General features: G+C 35.6%; 2 protein-coding genes across 3 annotated transcripts in view; one reads left to right on the plus strand and one right to left on the minus strand.

Moving 5' to 3' along the window:
- The window catches only part of LOC144977662 (uncharacterized), a 27,473-nt gene extending 21,810 nt beyond the window's left edge, over positions 1 to 5,663 (minus strand). For both annotated transcript variants that reach the window (XM_078923100.1, XM_078923099.1), the window contains exons 1-3: positions 5,541 to 5,663; positions 1,269 to 3,669; positions 543 to 584 (exon numbers count right to left, since the gene is read on the minus strand). In XM_078923100.1, coding sequence (XP_078779226.1) covers positions 543 to 584; positions 1,269 to 3,662 — 2,436 coding nt within the window. In that variant the 5' untranslated portion in view covers positions 3,663 to 3,669; positions 5,541 to 5,663. The remainder of the gene's footprint in view (positions 1 to 542; positions 585 to 1,268; positions 3,670 to 5,540) is intronic.
- Positions 5,664 to 23,799, plus strand: LOC144977663 (beta-catenin-like protein 1). The gene is made up of 16 exons (XM_078923101.1): positions 5,664 to 5,752; positions 7,145 to 7,318; positions 8,252 to 8,358; positions 9,526 to 9,665; positions 14,793 to 14,890; positions 15,474 to 15,567; positions 16,158 to 16,249; positions 17,007 to 17,079; positions 17,742 to 17,800; positions 18,583 to 18,731; positions 19,410 to 19,588; positions 20,671 to 20,768; positions 21,346 to 21,426; positions 21,892 to 22,029; positions 22,512 to 22,584; positions 23,497 to 23,799. The coding sequence occupies exons 1-16, from the start codon at positions 5,723 to 5,725 to the stop codon at positions 23,583 to 23,585; spliced, it is 1,674 nt and encodes a 557-aa protein (XP_078779227.1). The 5' UTR covers positions 5,664 to 5,722; the 3' UTR covers positions 23,586 to 23,799.
- The last annotated feature ends 445 nt before the right edge of the window (positions 23,800 to 24,244 follow it).

Consider the following 24,244-nt stretch of genomic DNA (forward strand, 5'->3'; position numbering starts at 1 on the left):
TTACTTTTTTTTCTATTCAGCAGGATTAGAAAATATTATACTAAATATTTTTAACACTAAATTCAGTAAATATACTGAAAATTGGCAACCATGATTTACGAATGTTCAGTGATGTCACACTTTACATCTGGTTGCCAACTAAGCAAACAATTGTGAACACTGAATCGATATACACTGATGGCTGAAGCAATGGCAGCAAAACAACAATTCAAATTTTAGACATATTATTAAAAAAAAACCCCAAAAAACTAGATATCCATAATACGCATTACATAGAGAAAAATATAAAGCCAGCGAAGAAATATAAGGAGTACATATTTGAAATTTTTAAAATTAAAAACAGGACCCTGATGCAATCCTCAAAGTCTCAACGATCACCATGAACTGAATATCAGGAGCAGATAACATATTAGATAAAAGGAAAGTGTTTAAAGAGAGCCCATTAAAATTAAATACATTTCTACAGTGTTCCAATTACAGACTTTGGCTAATCAAATCCAGAGACCTTTTGATTCAGTTGTAAAAGACTAATAAAAACTTACACTGAGTTCTCCTTCGTCTTTATCAGAAGCCAACCCTTGATCCTTTGAAATATAATAAAAATCAAATGATGATACTAACAATACTATCATCAATAATAATAATAATAATAGTAATTATAAATTAATTTAGGTCAAACCTATCCTAAATGTGAAATCTAAATTTTACAGAGGGCATGCGGTAGAAAAGCTACGTGAAAGTCCCTGGGAAAGATATTTTTGCCAATGGATTTAGTCTCTAGCAGATCACTAGAATTCACTAGGACATATAAACAAGATGATGATGATGATAATGACAATATTAATTATAACAACGATAACCATAATAATATTATTAAGTCTTTTCTTTAGATTTACAGCAAAGATCATGTGACTTTAAAAACAAAACCTAAAACACATAAGAGCTTATTTCCTAGGACATTCATTGTAACTTTATAAAGCTATAAATATTGACAACTAGAGAGGAAATAAATAACCGACAACATCCATTTATCTTTACATTGCTAAAAACTTTTATACCGTGTTGTGTAATAATTGTAATAAGTAAATATTCTACTCACAAAAAAATAATAATAATATAATGATAGAAGAAGAAGAAGAAGAAGAAGAAGAAGAAGAAGAAGAAGAAGAAGAAGAAGAAGAAGAAGAAGAAGAAGAAGAAGAAGAAGAAGAAGAAGAAGAAGAAGAAGAAGAAGAAGAAGAAGAAGAAGAAGAAGAAGAAGGTCTTACCCGATCTTCACACTCTCCATCTTCAATACCCGTTAGTTTGGACTCGGACTTTGACTCATCATCCTTTGATTCTGTCCTGGCATCACCACCACCGTCCTCCCCATACCCTTCTTCGTAGTCCAACTCCACCTGGTGCTCATTGAAACTGGTTGGAATACGTCCCTTTTCAACTTGGCTCTGGCTCTCCTCTTTGCCCACAGCTTCCACCACAGGGGATGACGAGCTCCCTTCTCTTTTACCAGAATCTTCACAATCAAGATTCTCCTCGTCCGAAATAGTCTCCATATATCCACCTTTATCTTTAATTCTCTTACTTGCTTCAGTCTCATCTTTACTCCGATTATCTCCTGGTATGTCCTCATCCGAGTCTATAGATTCAAATTTTTTATCATTACCATCCTTATCACCACCTTTCTCAGCTTCGTCACCACTGGGTAATTCTCCATCCGTGTCCTGACTCTCATCTGCAGAAACCGGTTCAACTTCTCCCAAAATCAAGTCTCCTTGTTCAGAAATGGGAGATCCAAGTGCAGGGCTTTTAATCTCCCCGGCTTCCCCGTCGTCAAAAGAAGTCTCCTGCCTTCCAGGCTCTTCGCTCACTATATTATTATCCTCCTCATCTGAAATTGGCTCGGCTTCCAATGATTCTATCCTTGAATGGGACTCTGTCTCCTGAGCAGAGGCCACAAAACCTTGCTCGGACTCTATTGCGGATACTTCGTCATCATTATGTGAGGGGAACTCATCCTCAGAGGAAATGGGTGTGGCATCCAAATGTTGAGGTTTGTCCATTTCTTCGTCCTCAGAACTGCTCACTTCCTCCCTGTCATCCAAAAGATTCGTTGAGGTATTCTGATTAAGAACAACGTCTGCCACATGAGAAGCATTTGGTAATTCATCATCGGAAACAGCTTCAAGATCTTCGTTCGAGACTTTGTCGCAACTGCTTCCAATACTTTTTAAAGCTGCGTCTTCTAATTTGAGATCGATTATGTCCCCAACATCACTGGAGTGTAAACTTAAATTATCAGATTTATTAACAATAGGTTCAAGATCAAACCCACCCATAGGATTATTAGATCGTGGAACAGGATTTGATTCCAAGCCGCCATGGGTATTCTGTATATTAGATTCTAAATCTAACTCTTCATCGCTTATGTCTTCTCTATCATCAGATGGTCCAGGGAAGGCCGATTTACTGTCTGTTGTTTCTAACATATCGCTGATTTCAAAACCAGATGGCGTAAAATGATCAGCTGGATCAAACTCATTATGACTTTCTGTCTTCGAAACTTCATCCAATTCAAAACAATTAGCTACAACAACATTATCTACACGTCCTATGGGAGGTTTCGGAAATATAGAAGTGTCAATGACAGAAACAGCAGAACTTTTATTGTCTTCATCTTCATCATTGTTTTTCTTCTCTAATTTATTACTTTTAATTAACTCTTCTGCATCAGAAGGGTGATTAGTTTCCTCCACCTTTTCATCCAAAACATCATTTTCTGTCTTTGGGGCGGAGGAAGATTCTCCTTCTTCCTCCATTTTTTCCAATGCATTTGTGTTGATATTATCATCCTCATTCTCTATCTTTATGTCTTTTGCATCTCCACTTACATCTTGACCAAAATCACCTGCTGCTTGTTCCACACTTCTCGCATTTTCAATTTTCTCAGGTGACCCTAAAATGGCAACATTTAATTCCTCAGATACTTTTTCACTGACCACAGTCTCTGGAGCAGCTCCACTTTCAATCAAATTATCGTTGGAAGCTTCAGATAAATTTGAATTATCAATCACTTCAAAATGTTCACTTGCTTTTTCATCACCTATTGCTTGTTCCACACTACTTGCATTTTCAACTTTCTGAGGTGACCCTAAAATGGCAACATTTAATTCCTCAGATACTTCTCCACTGACCAGGGTCTCAGGAGCAGCTCTACTTTCAATCAAATTATCGTTTGAAGCTTCAGATAAATTTGAGTTATCAATCACTTCAAAATGTTCACTTGCTTTCTCATCACCTAAGTTTATCTCCCTAAGGGACCCCTCACTGCCTGAAGAATGCGGTGATGACACCACAGGATCTAAAGCTTTCTCATTTTCCTGAGGGGTGTTTGAATCCCCAATATCAGTTTCCAAACAAAGCTTGTCATCAGGAACTGGACTCTGGGCTGTCTCATCATTTTCAACCTTGGGAGAACATTCCGGATTCACACTTATTTCATTCAAAATGTTCTTTGCTTCAGCCTCTGTAGAATCTAAAACTTTTATCGAATCAGCAACATCTTTCACATCTGTTAATTCTTGAATGGAAGAACTTTCGGTTTCTGCAACTTTTTCTGTGGTAACTGTAGGTGTTTCCTCTCCATTTTCATTATCAAGATCCATTAGAAAACTGAAAAGATAAAATTGGATATAAAATTTTTAAAAAGAATACTGTATCTAATTTTAAATGTTTCAATAACCTGCAAAATAAATCCATCCCATGTAATTACATTAATATAATGCAATTAAAAAAAATTATTAACAGCAATGATAAAAACACAACACGGTGATGATGATAATGGTGGCTGTAGTAGCCGTGGTAGTGCTTGAAGTGGTGGTGATAGTGATGATGATGATTATTCAATCACTTTTCGATAACCTATTTATCTATGTGCCACATTGAAGTTGTTGCAGGTTGTTTAACATTTGCCACCAGTGACCATTTCAAAATGTAGTTGTACTGCAAATAGTGAATTCCTAATCTTTCCTTCTCAAACTAACACTTCTCTTTCAATTTCAAGCCATTCAACACTAACACTACACTGCCATTTTGAACAAAAAAAATAAAGAATGTATGTTCAGTGAGGGGAAAAAATTGTTTTAAGGTCAGAAGAGCGCTTCTACTACTGAAAATAGTAATTTTGCCTTGAAAATGATTATCTGCAGTACCACAGTATGACATATCATTATAATTATAAATAAATTAGAAATGGACACATTTTCATTGCCTTGGCCTTGACTTTGACACCTTTCTCTCTCTCATGAGAAATAACCGGACTAAACCGGCAAGAACACAAATATGAGGAGTGAAAGAATTACATAAATAAAAATATAAATTATAGTCTTATGCATAACTCATTCCCAAAGGCCTATTCCATTATTATTGATATTTGAAATTTGACGATGAATGGACTGAGGACTGAGTACTGACGAGACTGAATGAACTGAACTGAATGAACTTTTTTATGAGGCTGAGCTGAGGCGATGCTGGGAATAACGGAACAAGGTTGTGAAAGTTGACATTAAACGAGATGAACAAATCATTATAAATTCAATGTTTTCTAGTTGGTGGTGTTATTGTTATTGTGTTATAGTTATAAAGTTGAAGAGAAAATGGGAATGAGAAAGATAAAGAAGAGACGAGTATATAGGCACTTAAATGAATGGCTAAATCTGTGTCACAGTTCTCCCATTCACCTGTGTGACCGCTAGTTATCGTTTGTGAGCTGCAGGCTAAAACCATGGCTTGGTTAAATTGAGATATCTCTGGTATTTATTTACAGAATTGGATAAATTAAATACTAAAATAAAGGGCATTGAACGCCCTATCATTTGGTACAATTACCATTTCCCTCCTTAAATTCATTTAGAAGATATTGTAATGGAAAGATAGCTTAATTGCAGTGGGCAAGAAAATCAAGCCGTTTATCATCATTCATGAAAAAATCCCCTTAAAACATAAATAATCATAAAATTCAATCATTTTCCTTTCCAATGATACAATTTTCAACTTTCAAAACTGCTTCCAGGATACCCTTTGAGCATTCCATAAAATCACACTCATTTCAAAATCTACCAAAGTAACGCCATTTCAGCTTGGACTGCCGTGGTCAGCGTCGGTCATTGGCTCCTAGCCTTGTGACGTCACAGTGTTACAGGGGAATCCCCTTTCGTTTTTCAGTCAGCTGGTGCCCAATTTCAGGCTGATTCCTATAGTAAATTTTGGGTGTTTTTAAGGCATAAAAAAAATTGAATAACTCTGCTTCTATATAACCTAGAGACAAAATTCAAACGGTTTTATCATCGGGATGGTATACTGCATCATAGTAAACCAGATTTTATACTGTCATTTGAAAACTGAATTTTCATTAATTTAAAGTATAAGTAAGAAGAGAGTGAAAAAAGTAAGCGCATGGATTGTAAACAACGCCAGTTTAAAGGATCTAGATTGGATTTGTAGAAAATCACACCTTCTCAATTAATTGAGATGGTTTAACATACCTTAAAATGTAAAACACCAACTCTAAAGTTGATTACTTTCATCAAATAGGGCTAAAATAAAACCACCATTGGACCATCCGATTTTTCACTGTCCTACCAAGGCGAGCGGCCATTGGAATGCCCGGATTGGTCAAGATTTACCGGAAGTCTTCGTACTTCGTATTTTTGCTTTATTTTTCAAGATGGACGTCGGAGAGCTACTTTCGTTTAAGGTGCTTCGACTCAACATATCATTGTTATTACTATTTCACCTTCTCTGTCTTGAAACCAGAAATAGAATTGCCTCTAAATTACAATTAATCACAGTATCTGAATTTCACAGTTACTTATTGTCATCACTCTCTTTACAATCAATATCACTTACGATCACCGGTCTATTCATCTTTTTTTTCAGTTTCAGTTTCAGGTTTGTTGAGTTTGAGTTGACTCGAGGCTCGAGGGACAATACAAGAAAATGCTCTATTACTCTATTATTAGTTATTAATATTAATCGAAATATTAAGTTTTTTTTTTTAAGGCATATGATTTTTGGGGCGATAAAAATTACTGCCAAAACTATACCGAGATTTATGGACAATTCAATATTTAGAATTACAAATTCAAATACAAACATAAACAAAGCAGGCATTGCATTTAATTGGCTTCTACTTCTAGTCTATAGTCTAGATAGATAGATAGATAGTCAATTAGGTGTCGCTCTGTTACTGTTACTGTTAGGTCGCGCTAGGTATCACTCAGAAAATGCGCACTGATCGCATTGACTTTGTGTTTACTGATTATAATGATAAAACATGGTAAAAGTGTACTTGTGAAAATGATATTGATATTGACAAATTAATGAAAGAAAAACAATAAGAAGAAGAATGATGATAAATTGAATAAACAAATCAATGTTTTAAATAAAAAGATAAAGGAATTTATTTTTAAAATGAGACCAGCTAGGAAACAGATAAGTTGTCCCCGTTTGGAGTTGAACCCAGTGCCTTCCAATTCCAATCCAGAGTCAAACAGCTTAAACACTAAGCTACGGATTCACCCAACTTGTGGAGATATTTATCATGTCTATTTATAAGAAATTTTAAAAAATATGAATTATGGTACTTCTGATTTGTTATTTTAAAAATGTAAATTACACATTAGCAGAAAAAAAAAAGGTTTAAAGATGTTTCCTTTTTTATAATTTTAGTGACTCTATTTTTGCAATTAACAAAATGCTGGAGCGATATTAAGTGTTACGTTAGGTGTCGCTCTCTATTAGAGCAATATCTTGTCACTTCGTTTATACAAAGTTAATATTCATATAATTCATAATGTGTCAAAGATAAAAACTTCAGAAACTTTGAATGTGAATGTCATTCACATGTATTCCTGCCTCCAGTGATTCTAATTTATATTTATGATAATCCCAAGCACAAGTTTACTTTTTAACTGTATCTGCTTGAACATATTTTGTGAATAATGATTTTCAATGATGATTTGTTAAATAATAATATATATATATATATATATATATATATATATATATATATATATGTGTGTGTGTCTGATACTGATATATGATGTTTCTTTTTTTCTTCTTTGTCCTCCCCACCTCTTACTGTCAGCCTGAAAAACCCTCAACTGATGTTAGATCCAAAAAGTTGCGAGATGATGATGAGGACTTGAACGTTGCACGAAAGAAGAGGCGACCGAATGACAATGAAGGGGTGGCCTCATCACGCCGTGTCACGGAAGAGGATAAAGAAAAGATCCGTCAGATGATAGAAGCAGAGCCTGATGTGAGATATTGTTTTAATATATAGCAATTTATCTGTATGTAGTATAGTGAAGAATAGCCACTTCCTATTTAAAATGTGTATAGTTACTATTTTTTGGTTCCTAATTTCTTTTAAGACAATTGATGCTTCGAGCATTGGAATATTACAAACCATTTAACACGTCCCTTTGACCTATTATTTCCAGTCAACGAAAAGACTCGACAAACAGTCGTTAATTTTCTACCTTAAGTGCATGCCAAACAGAGGTAGGTCAGCCCCACAGTTAGTGAGTAATTATCACAATATTTTGACACGCTGATGAAAGAATTTTATGGCATCACCCGATGACACTATGCATTTATTTTTTTTTTTCAATCACCTGTTTTAAAATTGTGAATGATGCTCAGGATCTGTGAGACTGAATGTTTCAGATGATAGGCAATTTCTTAAGTTGGCTATGGGTCCCCAGTTATTAGTCAATAACAAAAAATACTGTTTTTAAAAAAGACATTTTGTAAAAATAGAACCATTGAAACTTTATTTGACTAGTTTATGATAGCATTCGTATTTTTCAAAGGTATATTGATAATAGTAAAAATCTCATCCATGGTAATAGCTTGTCGTATATAGCAACAAAAGAGGTCACTGAGGAACTACTACTACTGCTGCTGCTACTTCTACTACTACTACTACTACTACTACTACTACTACTACTACTACTACTGCTACTGCTACTACTACTACTACTATTACTACTGCTACTGCTCCTACTACTACTACTGTCTAAGGAATTGTGATTATTAAATACACTATTGATGGGGTATATTCAAGATTTTTGAAGGCAACTCTTGAAAAAATTAATATTCTAGTGTTCAGTAAAGTTGAATTATTTTCTTTTAATATGTCATGAAGTTGCACTTTAGTCTAATTGTTTTTGTTTTTTTTGTCCAACAGGCAGAAGCAATGGATGAAACAAGCTTCAAGAAATTGCTGCTCCAGTTTGAAAAACGAGTGTATAAAAACCAGGAGATGAGAATCAAATACCCTGACTTGCCAGACAAGTGAGAGATTTATCATTATAAATGATCAGACTCTTCTTTTATCTATCAACAATTTTGTTCACTTCAGTATTTCCCGTATCTTTAGACAGATTTATCAGCCTCTCACAAATTTCCATGCTCTCTTATATATTTTTTTACCAGCTGTGTTTTCTTCTGATCTTAAGGTTCTCGGTTCAAGTCCCGCAGTGGTTGATTGAGCGTAGATGAGCCCCTAGAAAAGGCTCTTTATTCACACAATCTCCCACTATAATATGACTGACTGGTAATAGCAACAGGCTTGTCTTTGTTAGTAAGAAAATAATGTAATCAAGCATTTGAGGTGACAGGGTTCCTGATAGCTCAGTTGGTAGAGCACTCGCTTCACATGCAAAGGGACCAAGATCGATCTTGGGTGCATTCGAGATTTTTTTTTCTGATCCCTCCTGTCCACCCAGCAGTGAATGGGTAGCTGAGTCTGTTAGATTTGGCGAAAAGTACTTTGCTATAGACTAGCGTCCTATCCAAAGGATAGCAAGCAATTTCTATTGTCTGTTTCGTGGTATAGAAACTGGGATAAACTCCGGCTCCATGAGCCGAGAGGTGTGTGATGTCTTGTCCTGTATATTGAGTCTATGTTGACTTGTCACCCTCTAATTATATTCAATGTGTATACTCAACTGCCTGAAACTGTAGACATCAAAGACTAGTGATGTACAAAAATGAATATAATGGCTTCGTGAAATAATAAAATATCAAACACAGAATGTTTCAGGCTCTAAACCCTTCTTCAGGCAATTAACGAAAACGGTAAAAATCGTAAATCCGTCCAGATAGACGACAGTTGGCAATTAAAGTGATGTAGTATTACATAAATTGATATAATGGCTTCATGAAATAATAAAATATCAAACACAGAATGTTTCAGACTCAAAACCCTTCTTCATGCAATTAACGAAAACGGTAAAAATCATAAATCCGTCCGGATAGACGACAGTTGGCAATTAAAGTGATGTAGTATTAACCTTTTTACTCTTTTTGTTGTTGGTTAAAGAAGGGTTTTGAGTCCAAAATGGTCTATTTTTGATATTTTGTTCTATGTTTAAGCCGTTATGGTCATTTTGTACATTATATTTGCTATATGTTATATTTTGTATGTAAAATAGTCAAAATCGTTCTCTTCCAATTCAGATTCATGGAGACGGAGATTGAGTTGAATGAAATAATCCACGAGATGCACGTCATGGCAACGGTACCAGAATACTACCAGATCTTGGTCGATTTGAGGTGTGTGCAGTCTCTGCTGCAACTCGTGTCGCATGAGAATACAGGTTGGTATTCAGAGGTTTTGTTGTCTTGTTGGGGTTTGTTTTTGTGGTCTATGTGGTATGACACTCGCTTTCAATCGAAAGATCCTGGATTTGAGCCTCGCTCGGCGCATAGTTTGAGTCCTTGGAATAGGATTTTTACTCACATTCTCTCACCGTACTCAGTTGTCAGGGGTGTCAGAATTCCGCGATTTTCCGCGGTTGGCCGCATTTTCGATTTTCCGCGGTTGACCGCGTTTCCGATTTTCCGCGGTTGGCCGTGTTTTTGATTTTCCGAGGTTGGCCGCCAATTTCGATGTTCCGCGCTTCGCGGTTATCTGCTTTTATTTCGTTTCGTTGCTATCCATGGGGATAACTTTTTGGAATCTAATGACAAAGAAAAAGTAGATCCAAAACATTAACTTCCGGAGTAACGAAAAACGAAATTCGGGCTTTATAAATAAAGCGTACATTGATCATCGAGGTTTATTCTGTTTAATTTTCTGTTGTGGAAGTGTGGACTCTTGGATTTTAAAATAGCGTGTACTTGTTTTTCTGAATTATTTTGTGAATTACAACTCTTTCCTTTTTTGTGTTTGTAGCAACGTTTACCGTCATTAAAATAAAATGGTATTCGAATTTCTGAAAAAGGGCGAGGAAGCCTTAATTCAGAGATCGACAAAACGTGCAAAAACAAATGGAAATTTTCTTGGCTGGATCCACAGGTTAGTGTGGAGACGGTGGGTGTTGTAAAGATAGGAGACAGCATTGGGAAGATTAATTTGAGTGGAAAGGCAAGATGCGAGTGGTGCAATTCCCTGTTGTCATACAGTGGCAAGGGGCTTAGTACTTTAAAAGAACATGTAAAAACAGAGACACATGTAAAGAACATAAAGTTGAGACAGTCCAACTACGGATTGGGAAGTTTTGCTATGGCCTCCTCAGCAAAGAAACTTTTCCCTATTTTTGCAAAACCCCAATTGCAGAAACCGTCTTCAGTGATAGAGGAAACTACTGGGAATCAGGATCCAAGTCCAAGTGTTAGTAGTGAGGTACCCATGCCTCGAATCCCCTCTTCAGATAGAGTGAGCACAATGGAGGCCATGATTGTTGCATACATGGCAGAAAACTCGTTGCCCTTGACTATGGCTGCAGGCTTAGTAGACTTTGCTAAGGCGTGTAGTCGAGATCTCCAGGCTTTGTCTGGTGTTCGCCTTGGAAAGTCTTCTGCTGCTTATAAGATTAAGTTTGGTGTGGCAAAAACTATTAAGGAGGCTCTTGTCGAGGATTTGAAGAGTACACCATTCTCTTTAAATATTGATGAGGCCACCAGCACAAATAATAAAAAGGTGTTGTCAATTCTTGTTAGTTACACAAAAGAGAAGGAGGTAAGGATTCATCATCTTGCATCGGTGGAACTTTTAAGGGCGACATCTTCAAATATTTATGAAGCCATTTGTTGTGTTTTTGATCGGAATGAACTGCCATGGGACAACCTTGTTTCTGTCCTAAGTGATAGCTGTGCTGTCATGAGAGGCCATATTTCAGGAGTGGAAACTCGAATTCGTCAGGAAAAGGCACCCCATTTATTAGATGTTGATGGTGATTCTTGTCACCATATGCAAATAATAGCCCAGAGTTTTTGTTCACCCTTTGAGCGAAAATTACAATGCCTATTTTCTGACTTGTACACTGACTTTAAATGGTGTAGTGAACACAAGTCGAGCCTAAAAGAACTTTGTGACATCTTGAAAGTATCTTTCACTGTGCCTCAAATGTATGCAGGTACTAGGTGGTTGTCTAGTTATGACAGAGCTTTAGAAACAGTCCGGATGTTTGATGCGTATCAACTTTTTTACTTTTCTTTCCTGAATGTAATTGATAAAAAGGCTTATCGCCCAGTCATCAAATCCCTGTTGAAGAAGTATGAACTATCCAGTTCTGCAAGAAAGCAGGTGCATGAGATTTTGGAGAATTTAACAGGGAGGAGGATGACGGTTGAAGGCAGGACAAGGAAAGATAGGATTATCAAGGCTATCTTTCATACCTCGAGTGATACCATGCTTCAGTTGGAGTTGTTTACGTCTGTTTTACCCATCTTTAAGCAATATGTCAGTTTTTTTCAGACAACCACTCCCATGGTTCATAAATTATCAGATTTCCAGATGTCTGCTGTTAAAAAATTCTTGGCATGCTTTATGAGACCAGAAAATATAACCAACAACCTGTTGAAGACAGAAATCTGCAATCCCTCCTCTCAATTACCCCTTACCGACATATTTGTAGGCCATCCATCTGTGGAAGCATCATTAACCTTTAGAGAAAAGGCTTTGGAGGGATATGTAGCAGCAGCCAAGGCCATGTTCAAAAATTGCCTCTTAACAGCCCAACTTTGGTATCTTTGTCAGCTCTTGACCCCAGTTTGACAAATCACACAGCTGTCAAAAAGAACTTGGATAGGTTGGTTGGGATGTCGCACTTTATTTTGTCTAAAAGTAACAGTGATGCATGTCTTGATGAGGTGAGGGCTTACGTAAATGACGACAAGTTGCCCGATTATAACGACGATGAAGGAAGAGTGGATTGGTGGTGGACTCAAGATAGCCTAGTCAGGAAGTACCCTAATTTGACAAAAGTTGCTTCTGCTATGCTTTCCATTTTTCATGGACCTCAAGTTGAGTCAACATTTTCAGTTATGTCTAGAATAATTACAAATCAAACTGCAAGCACAACAATACCATTCTTAAGTGCTATACAAACCATAAAGTATGAGTTGCGTTTACATAAAGCGACAGCTCTATCCTATTTTGAAAGAAAGAAGCCATTGACTGATGCTGTTAGTCTGTCTCTTTGTCGGAACATGAAAACCGCATTTTGCAACTATGAAAAGGAAAGAAAAGCCGATCAAGCCAGACGGGAGATGAAGCAGAAAGCCATGGAGAGAGTTAAAAAATCATCATCAACAACCACCGCTTCTGCTGTTGTTAAGAGAGCCCTGATTGTGACTGCAAAGAAACGCCAATTAGATCATCATACGACTAAATGCAGTCAACCCCTTGCAAAGAAAAGAAAATTGTCCAACCTATAATGAATGTCTTATTCTTGCATCAATTCCCCCTTAACCTCTCAGTTCCCACCAACACCATTCATTCAACAGCTTCTTTTATATTGTTATTACCACCTCCCCATCAACAGCATCAGTTATTTTGTTATTACCACCTCCCCATCACCACCATCAGTTATTTTGTTATTACCACCTCCCCACCAACAGCATCAGTTATTTTGTTATTACCACCTCCCCGTCAACAGCATCAGTTATTTTGTTATTACCACCTCCCCACCAACAGCATCAGTTATTTTGTTATTACCACCTCCCCATCAATAGCATCAGTTATTTTGTTATTGCCACCTCCCCGTCAACATCAGTTATTATGTTATTACCACCTTCCTATCAACAGCATCAGTTATTTTGTTATTACCACCTCCCCATCAACAGCATCAGTTATTTTGTTATTACCACCCCCAAATCAGCTGCATCATTTTTGTTATTGATACCACCCTTTGAACTGCATCTATTACTTTGTTATTACCCTCCACATCAACTGCATCAGTTGCTACCACCCTCTTTCCATTTTCAACTATAGCAGTTGTTACACCTCCTCATCTTTCAACTGCATCAGTTGCTACAGCCCCTCTCCTTTCAACAACTTTAGTTGCTACCATCCCATTAACTGCCTCAGTTACTACCACCTGCCTTAGCCATCAACTACCACCTGCCTCAACAATCAACTACCACCTGCCTTAGCCATCAACTACCACCTGCCTCAACAATCAACTACCACCTGCCTTAGCCATCAACTACCACCTGCCTCAACAATCAACTACCACCTGCCTCAACAATCAACTACCACCTGCCTCAACAATCAACTACCACCTGCCTCAACAATCAACTACCACCTGCCTCAACAATCAACTACCACCTGCCTTAGCCATCAACAACCACCTGCCTCAACAATCAACTACCACTTGCCTCAACAATCAACTACCACCTGCCTTAGCCATCAACTACCACCTGCCTCAACAATCAACTACCACCTGCCTCAACAATCAACTACCACCTGCCTTAGCCATCAACAACCACCTGCCTCAACAATCAACTACCACTTGCCTCAACAATCAACTACCACTTGCCTCAACAATCAACTACCACCTGCCTTAGCCATCAACTACCACCTGCCTGAACAATCAACTACCACCTGCCTCAACAATCAACAACCACTTGCCTCAACAATCAACTACCACCTGCCTCAACAATCAACTACCACTTGCCTTAGCCATCAACTACCACTTGCCTCAACAATCAACAACCACCTGTCTCAGCCATCAACTACCACTTGTCTCAGCCATCAGACACCACTACCTATCTCTCCAAAAATTCTCACCTTTCACGTAAGTGTCAAACCATATACTTGAATCAAAGTAATGAAGTGTTCCTTTAGAATATTCCACATTATTCACTCTTTCCCATGGGTTTGTCGTATGGTGTGAATGGCTCGTCATGCTTTCACGTGTCTTTGTATGAATTTCGAAAAAGTTCAGGGGTTGCAACAATTTCACTCTGACACCCCTGAGTTGTAAAATGAGTATCTGGCTGTTAACAGCGTTGTCTCTTTTGGAAAGAACTGTGATATCGCCTAACAGGCATCATGTCTCACAAGTCACAATCATACATATTTTTCTAATTGCATCAATTCTTATTGATTGTAATTTTTTGTCCATCTCCTTTTTTTTTTTCAAATATTTAAAAAATTAAGCCTTAAAATTAAAAAAAAATTTTTTTACAGTTTCAAGTTCAATTGACTTCCTCCACATCATAGCAATTTTGCTTTTTTGAAATCAAAACTTATTGTTTGAAAGTGTTTATATTTTTTCATTTAAAAAAAATAATTTTGGTTTGCTTTGTGGCACTAAATTTGTTTGACGCTTACCAATAACAATGCCATAGATTTATAATTTGGGATGACGACTATTTTTCATTATCCTTCTACTCTATAATTTTTGTACATGTCTTTTGTTTATTTTTTACTTTATATCGATTGGTTTTCGATGTCAAATGGATTCAAATATGTTTTTTTATCATCTTTGCTTTAGATATCAGTATTGCAGTAATAGATTTGATACAAGAACTGACAGATCCTGACATTCTGAATGAAAATGAAGACACTGCCACCATTCTGGTTGATGCTTTGGTAAGTGTGGTCCATATTATTATTATTGCTTCCATTTACCAGAAATGTCCTTTTTTATGGCTAAATGATAATAATAATAATAATAATAATATAATATAATCTTTATTGTCCAAAAAGAATAAATGTCAATCTTTCATTTGTTACAGTGAATTACATAATCAGTCGGATGTTGAAAAAGTTGAAACTGAGATATTGCAAAGTTTAGTTAGAAGGCCAATTTTGATCAAAAATGAGTTCTTGTCATAAATGGTTAAATCAACCCTTTTTGTACATCTTGAAATATCAAAGCTTAATTTCACTTCTAAATATTTTTTACAGCTTATGATGTTTGAAATTTGAGAAAAGTTGCTGGATACTGTTTTTTAGGGTGTGGTCTGTTATTTTTTTTCTTCTATATGATAAAGGGGGTAGCGTGGCTTAGCGGTACAGTCTTTGCTTCGTATCTGAACGGTACCAAGTTCAATTTGCTGCGCTGCATTGCGGCTGGTGCCTGAGTTATTCCAGTCTTCTCTTGGAATAATCTTCCTCGTTTTAGAAGCTCCATTTTTATTTTTTTCTTCTTTTTTACTTTTTCCTCTGTCAGATGGAGGGCCAAATTGTTGCTGTGCTCGTCAATAATCTCGACAGACTTGACGAGAGTGTCAAGGACGAGTTTGAAGGGGTTCATAACACACTAGGTAAGTTTGTTGAGGTGAAAGCAGGGGGGGGGGGGGGGGCATTATAGATGACAATATAGATCATAAATTCAATTCAATTTTTTAAAATTATTATTATTTTTAAAAATTTAATTTCATTTTTTTTACCACTTATAATGTGATAAATTATATCAGTATATATGATGTGTATCTACAGTATTTGATTTATCTATTCATATTGTTAATTTGAATAATTCAATGTTATATAGTTACTATTGGCAATGCTAAAATAAACCTTCGAACTAAATGAATTGTATAAATCACAAAATAAAGAGTTGTATGAACAAACTTTACTTAGATATCATAAACGTGAAGTGTATTTAGAATCAACTTTACTTTGATATAAACGTGAAAGATTCTTTTAAGGTAGTTGCATAGAGTCTTATTTCCGAAATTAATAATTTCTAGCAAAAACTTTGAGGAAAACAATTTTGCAGAGGATGACTATTTATGATAACTTTTATTCCTGTAAAACGCCTGGTTTCAAAAGTATAATTCAATTTTCGTTCCATAAGATTTGTCCTTTCTTCTCCTTAATTCTATCTAATTTCAATAAAAAAAAATTTCTTCAGCAATCATAGAAAACATGTCAGACTTCAAACCTGAAATGTGTGTCGAAGCAGCACAGCAAGGTCTTATGGTTTGGCTTCTTAAAAGGTTACGGGTAAGAATTGTAATTTTTCATGATGTAAGTTATTAAGGTGATAAAAATTTATTTTTTTAAATCATGCCCTTCTGCCATGACATCATAATAAATATATTGTCGCCTATGCATTCCATGAAGGAATATAGATAACTCATCAAACAAGGTGTCTGATATCAACAGGAATCACCCATGTTGCCCGAGTGAGCAAATAGGGGGTTAAACATGGGACCTTCTGGGTCACAGTGCAATGCCTTAACCACTCGGTCACTCCCCACTCCCTCTTTCACCCCCCCCCCCCCCCCCTTAATTAAGATGTTACATAAGTTGTTAATTGATAGTTAGTCATTGAACCAATTGCAGGATTCCAGTCTCTAACGTCAGAAAGAGAAAAAAAAGAAGTCTGTTTATGGTATTGCTATACCAGAGTAACCAACTAGTTGAACGGTGTGTTGTGAAAAAAGCTTCCGGGCGGGTTTGCGACGGTGCACGAATGCGGTGAAGAATTTGCTGATTGGGTCGATTGTCATAACATAGTGGTGTGAGAAGCATTAGAAGCTGCTGCTAACTGTCCTGATGAATCTTAATGTTTAGCAATCTCAATCTCAAATTATATTTTAACATAGTCCAAGCATACTACCATTGTGGGTGGGGCATGATGGTAGCATGAGTTTGGATGTCGTGTTATAGCTCTTTGTAGAGTTGCCATACATTTTGTTTGTTGTTTTTTTTTTCTCGTTAATTGTGAGACTAATTAATTCCTTCTGTATTTCAACAGATGAAAGGTCCATTTGATCAAAACAAATTGTACAGCAGTGAAATTTTAGCAATACTTTTACAAAACACAGAAGGTAAATTTTAAAACGAAGCACTTTGTCCTTCTTCTTCTTCTTCTTCTTCTTCTTCTTCTTCTTCTTCTTCTTCTTCTTCTTCTTCTTCTTCTTCTTCTTCTTCTTCTTCTTCTTCTTTTTCTTCTTCTTCTCATCCCTCTCATCATCAGCAGCATCATCTTTTTACTCATGTTTTTTCTTTTTGTTGTTCTTGCTTTGTTATACATTTACACGCTTATATATATAGTTGTGCTACTCATTGTTGTACTTTTAAAGACAGGTGTCAGGATACGATAAAATAATCTGTAAAAATACATAGGACATAATGAGAATTGATTTGGACATAAATGTTTTCATCAAAAGAACCTCTTTTTGAACAAGTTATACCTCTTGAGTGTGACTTTATTTAAATGGGAAGGGGGGGGGGGGGGGGTGATGATGATACATCATGTTGTTTCACTTTGGCGTATTATTTTTTGTTTGTTTTTTTTAAAATTTATTTATTAATTTGTTGTTTTTTAATTTTTGTATTTATTTATTTTTTTTTTTTTTTAATAAAGTTAATTTTAGCCCCATTTTAAAGGCAATGTAATTTTCCAGAAAAAAAAATGTTGATATTCTTATTGACACTTGGACCAGAAACAACAGTATTGAATAAAATTAATTTTGATTATTCTCGACAGAAAACAGACAGTTACTGGGAGAGTCTGATGGAATTGATATTCTTCTTCAGCAACTCGCTGTAAGTTTGGATTTGATTAAGTTTATCATAATTTTTCGGTCCCCTTTGTCAGTCTCTACTTTTTGTTTTCTTCGAGGATGTGACATAATATTGTAAATCTTTATAATTGACATGAGATCTTGTGAATTTTATAACAAAGAAGCAAATGTAAACGTAGAATGTTCATAATTAAATAGCCCTGGCAATACCTCGGATCTGCCCAAAATATGGCCAAAGTCCCAGGTTTGAGATTTTTTGCCATGATGAATGTAATTTAAATCAATCAATTTTTGAAGGACGAGTTTTCTGGCCAAATCTTTAAAGACCAGTTTTTCCAGCGTGCAGGAGTTAACTGGTTAAAAACGCTCCTCCTCTTCAACAAACTTTGTCTCCTAATGTTCCGATTTTTTTCTTTAATATTCCTTTGTTTCCATTCAATTCAATTTTTTTTTAAAAAAGACTTATTTAGAAAAAGATCTTATTCAGTTAACAAGTTTAAAAAATTTTAGTTCCTATTAATAAAAAAAAAATATTTCAAAATTACATTCTTGGCATCTTTCTGCAGTCTGCACCATCCCTTAAAGCTTACAATCAACCTCACATAAATAACTCGCCTTCAGTCCCTTTAACTTGTCTGACGTGGGGTTTATGATTGATATTTTTGCTCATACGCCGTTAAAAAGGAACACATTTATTGTGTTTTATTTGACCTATGATATAATTTATTGTAAAGAGTAGCCTTGTATCTCCACTGTGTTTGAAGTATTGATTATTTTATGATATATTTTTACTCTTCTATCCAGAGCTTCAAGAAACACGATCCAAATACCAAAGATGAGATGGAACTCATGGAGAATCTTTTCAATTGTATGTGCTCAGCCCTGGCATTCTCAGCCAACAGATCGAGGTTCTTGAGAGGAGAGGGTCTTCAGCTTATGAATTTAATGTTGAGGTATTGATAATGCCTGATATTGATCACTCTGACTCCATAGATAGTATGCGCTTGGCTAAGGAGCTCACATTGCCATCCGGAAGTTTAACGGACCAACACACACACAAAATTATGTGTAACCTTGGATGTTTATAGTCTGGTTAATACGGTTTAGGGAGAATTACTCATAAACACGGGTGGCAAAAAGCAAAAACAAAGACCTGAGTGAAGTCAACTTCATACTATCTATCGATTTATTGTTTTTATGAAAATTATACGATTACAACTTCTTACCACAATAGAAATGCCGGGTGCAATTGATATGGAGAAGGAAGGGTTTTTCATTCGACAGATGAATCAACCTCTCTTCATCGTCAGTTGTCACCTCTTTGTATAAATTTGCATTTTATTTATGATTTATTTTGACCTGTTTTAAAACCCCTGCGGATTCTGATAATAGCTCAGTTAGCAGCGCACTTGTTTCTTGTTTGGCTGTACACTATCATTTTTCCTTTCATATTTAATTTATTTCAGAGAGAGAAAAAGATCCTGTAACACTGCTATCCGAGTTCTTAACTTTTCTATTTTTATCCATAGTAAGCTCTTGTGAGATGTTGGGCTTTTAAGCATATTTTTCTTAAAAGATTTCTTGTTGGGTTATACACTTTCATTTTTCCTTTCATATTTTATTTATATCAGAGAGAAAAAATTATCACGTAACACAGCTATCAAGGTTCTGAACCACGCCATGACTGGGGCAGATGGACAAGACAACTGTCAGAAGTTTGTTGAAATCTTGGGTCTCAGGAGTGTCTTCCCGTTATTCATGAAGACTCCGAAAGAGTCTAAGACGGGGCCCACTTCTGATGAGCTTGAAGGTTAGTAATCAGCCCAGATACCTCAATATCCAATTTGTATATTTTTAAGGGTTTTACGACGCTTGCAACACATTTAGGAAAACAAAAAATTTCCTCTTCCAAACCTCTAGCTATACATTTGACTGTTTTGCTCCCAGCTAGAGTGTCTGGTCAGGACCAGGACAAAAACTAAGTAATCTCATTCCAAGACAAATGCAGAAAGCATGTTGGAAAACAGATATAGGGGGATAGAAGACACAGTAAGTGCCTCCCTGCCCACTATGGGAAGGTCAATAACTAAGCTAATCTATAAAGAATATAAAGTCCAAAACAAACAACACTCTGGTCATTCATTATCCTACCACACAAGCTCTACAAGAACGGGTTTCAAACCCAGGACATTACGATCCAAAGTAGTAGTAGTAGTAGTAGTAAGCCTTACAGTCTGTATGACGCTTGCTGAGAATTGTGTGATTCAGTCATAGTCCATGAGTATATCTGCTCTCTCCATCCATGTTGTTAATCGTTTTCATTGGTCACGGTACTGGGCAAGAGTTTTGAGGCTGTCAAGATCTTATTGTGACTTTAGTACGAAGATGAGTGTCATATCATTAGACCACATAGCCGCACATATAAAGGGTTGAATGTCCTTTCAAATATTTAAAATCATAAACAAATGGTTTTGGAATAATCCAGTTGGAAAGGGTTTGTAGGCTGTCATAATAAATGCCAGGAATACTGCTTTCTATATTATCACTGATAAACGATTAGGATTCAAAAATTACTCAGATTTTTTTTTTACTATGTCAATGAATAACTTGTGCGGCAATATGGGCTATTGGTATGACACTCTCAGAAGGTGATCAGAAGGTCCAGGGTTCGAGTCCCTCTCTGAGCAGCACATGGTTGAGTTCTTGGTAAAGGCTCTTTACTCACATTCTCTCACCGTACTCAGGTGTATTATGAGTACCTGGCCGTTAAAAAATTGTAATATCGCTGTGTCATCCTTAATGTTAAAAGGCCCCCTTGTAAAGTGCTTTAAGCATGTTATTGTATATTATGCAATATAACTGCTCAATTTTTTTTGATTTGCAATTTTTCAGAGCACGTGTGTTCCATCATCGCATCACTGTTACGCAACAGCCAGGGCATGCCCAGACAGAGGTTGCTGTTGAAATTCACAGAAAACGACCATGAAAAGGTAAGCCCAATTTTCTCACAACATCTGATTTTGAATTCATTATGTAGATGGTAATTTTGATTTACTTTTATGCATCAAATTTTTTATCCACTTTTATTAAAATCATGGAAGTTTAAAAAAGAAAGATCGAAATGTATTTTGCTGGACATGAACGACTTCTGAATTTTGAAATATAATTGTGGGTCCTTTGAAATTGTGCCCTGAACCTTAAACAATAAGAATAATAATAGTAATAATAATAATAATGAACTAAATATCTCAAAGCGCTTTACAGATATATAATATGTACACATTGCAATTTAATATAAGGATATTTTTAGTTTTAATGTTTTTCCAATTAATAATTGTCAGCTGAAGTATGGTCACAAAGAAATGCTAAAAATCTTGACTGAAACCTTATCAGGATTGGTATCTGTATAATATATTGATGTCAAGAGATAAATATTCAGGCACCCTTATTCTAATCAGACGATTGCTTATTTATTTAATGTCAGGATGACTTAGCTCATAGAATCTGTAGTTTCTGTTTTGAATTGCTTCATTGTTTTATAATCCATTTATTAACCTTCCTACTCAGGTGGAACGATTGCTTGAGCTGCATTTTAAATATTTGGACAAAGTCAGGAATTGTGATGATGAAATAGAGCGGGAGAAATCGGTGAGCAAAATTTCTTTCTTTTTTTTTTCCAAAATGGCTGTCAAAGTAAGACGACAAAGTTTTGTTTATATATATATATATATATTTTATTTTTAAAAAAATAATCTGCTGATCTGTCTATCCCTTTGGAAACAATATAAAATTCGACTACAGTATTATCCTCTTATTCCTCATTTTCATGCAATCCCCTGCACCGATCTTTATATTCTAAATTTATAAATTTATTTATTTTCTTTGCACAGGTTTCACAGATTCCTCATCTAAATACTATGATTGAGAAATGAAAAGGAAGACATGTTGCACTTGACAGGCAATGGATTCCGATGTCATTAAAAAAATATTTTATTTAAAGAAGAAACAAATTCAAGGCAGATGTGACTTTAAACTGTCACCATATTAACTTTTAAAATGATATCTTAATCGTTATTGTTTTTATTTATTCATTTTTTTGTTTGTTTGTTTCAGAGACGACGACAGCGAGGGGAAGATTTAGATGATGACCTTGAAGACGAGTTCTACCTTCGACGTCTTGACGCAGGGCTGTTTACTTTACAACTGATTGACTACATTATGTTGGAAGCCTGTGCTAGCGGTGCTTCTTCTGTAAGTTTAAAATTATCCATTCATTTCATAACTTCAAATTCACTTGATTTCTTTATAATATGTATTTATTGGGAAAAAAAACCAGCCACAATTTCAAAGAAAGAAATGTTTTTTTTTAACTTTATTATCCAAATCATATAAATATCTATGAAAAGAAAATCACTTTGTTGACAATGTCATTGACCTTCCTTATCATCATTTTTCTTCCTCTTCTTCTTACATAATGTATATGTTGCTGCTCGAAGCTCAAAGAAATAAATAACAATGTGAAATTGAATGCAAGCTTCAATTTAATATACGAAAACAGATAAAATGGAGGTTTTGGGTTTCTCTTTATTAATACAGGATGAATGAAACACTACAGAGAATGAGATAATGTGGTAGTGGCTTACATTCAATTTCACGTTTTTTATTATTCTTACAGGTTATGGTATAGTATAGAAATTATTCATAATTTGATATTTATATTTTTTACCTTACAGATTCGAAATCGGGTTATGCAAATCCTGAACATGCGTGGCGGTTCCATCAAAGTCATTCGTGGAATTATGAGGGGTAAGAAATTATCTGTGCATTTCGTAGCCAAAATAAATTTATACGTTAACTTTTATATATATGTATTAAATAATATGTAACGTTATGGTCTGGATCTGGATAGTTGCCTGTGTAAATATTCCTGCAAGTTTGCACAAAAGCAAATGAAAAGGAATTACAATCTAAGAAGGGTGAATATTTTTATTTTTTTTTCATTTTTTATGGTAGAAATTTGAGTTCTCTGCTGTCTGCAGTTTTAGATTTCCCAAGATAAGATAAATCCTTGGAAAAGGCAATTTGCTCACATTCTCTCACCTTTTGCGGGTGTGAAATGAGTACGTGTTTAGTAAGTGTTTCTTTGTCGAAAAATGTCATAATTGTGCCTTACAGACATAGTGTCACATAATAGAGGGCTTTGGGCACGTTTGGTGTATATTGCAATTTTTTAAAGCTTGTTTTTTTTTAAGGAAGAGCTATCACTATGATAGTTCTGTTTTCTTCAATATATCAATAAAAAGTTAAGTGGTAGAAAATCGACAGCAGAATGATTCAATGGTATTGAAATCGGTGTCTTTCTAAGCATTGTTGGAATATACTGTTGATGGTCATTTGTAAATGTGGGAATGTTCAAACAAAAATGGACTCTGCAGCACGGATGAAATGTTTTGAAATGAATTGTGAGTGACGAAAACCTTCGGCAAAGTCCTGGGTTTGAAGTTTTTGCTAAGATGAGAGTCATTTAAATCGATCAATATTTAAAGCACGAGTTTTCTGGCCAAATTTTTAGATACATGTTTTTTCCAAGAGTACGGCAATGTTTGGCATTTGGTATATCCGGACATAGTAAAAGTAATCGTGCTGTTTGAAACAATGGGTCATATTTTTATCCCTTATTTATTACTGTAATTTAATAATAATCACTTTTATCCACAGAATATGCCGGCAATATTGGGGATGCAAAGGACCCTGTGCTGAGGGAGGCAGAGCAAGACAGAATACTGGCTTTGGTCGACAAATTTTGAAAGTCGTTGTGTTCTAAATTCTTATCATCATTCATTTTTTTTCACGAATCATCATTTTGGGTATCATCATCACGGGAAAAATCGTATTCATGTTTTTAAAAGTGGTTGAGGACTTGGATTGGTTGTCAGAATGGATGGAATAATAACCAGGTTGGTTTGAACGATGTCTGTTGTGAAATTAGAGTGCGAGAATAAATTTTATTTTCATGTTGTACGTATTTCGTTTCGTTTTTACTTGTGCTGATGAAATGGGTAGATTGGTTTAGCCGTATCAGTAATATTATGTGTGCACATATTTGCAGGTCTGATAACCCAATTCAATTATGGGCCTGATTGAACTTCGTTGTAATAGACATTTTGCATTGGTTTGAGAGTATTTCCATGACAACAATGAACCCTTAACAGTTTGGGTTATCAGACCAGCAGATAAGTACACATCTGCAATATCCCGATCCCATATTTCCATTTCTGCCAACCCTTCTGATTTTTTTTGTCTGTGGAATCATTCCCAATTTTCATTCTTTTTCTGCCAAAATAATAATAATAAGAAAGGGGAAGGAAAAATGTCACTTTAGCCAGGGTAATGTTGAGCTTTTATGTAGCACAATATCCACTTAACGTGCTCAAAGCGCTTTACACAGGGTCCCTAGCCAAAAGCA

Source organism: Berghia stephanieae, chromosome 7 (assembly GCF_034508935.2).
Source record: "Berghia stephanieae isolate SIO BIC M18660-M18661 chromosome 7, UCSD_Bste_1.3, whole genome shotgun sequence".
Taxonomy (NCBI): Eukaryota; Metazoa; Mollusca; class Gastropoda; order Nudibranchia; family Aeolidiidae; genus Berghia; species Berghia stephanieae.

Coding starts and splice junctions, on each gene's coding strand:
- LOC144977663 (XM_078923101.1), top strand. CDS start 5,723: ATGGACGTCGGAGAGCTACTTTCGTTTAAG. Junction 17,080..17,741: donor ACTTTTACAAAACACAGAAG/GTAAATTTTAAA, acceptor TATTCTCGACAG/AAAACAGACAGTTACTGGGA. Junction 19,589..20,670: donor CACTTCTGATGAGCTTGAAG/GTTAGTAATCAG, acceptor GCAATTTTTCAG/AGCACGTGTGTTCCATCATC.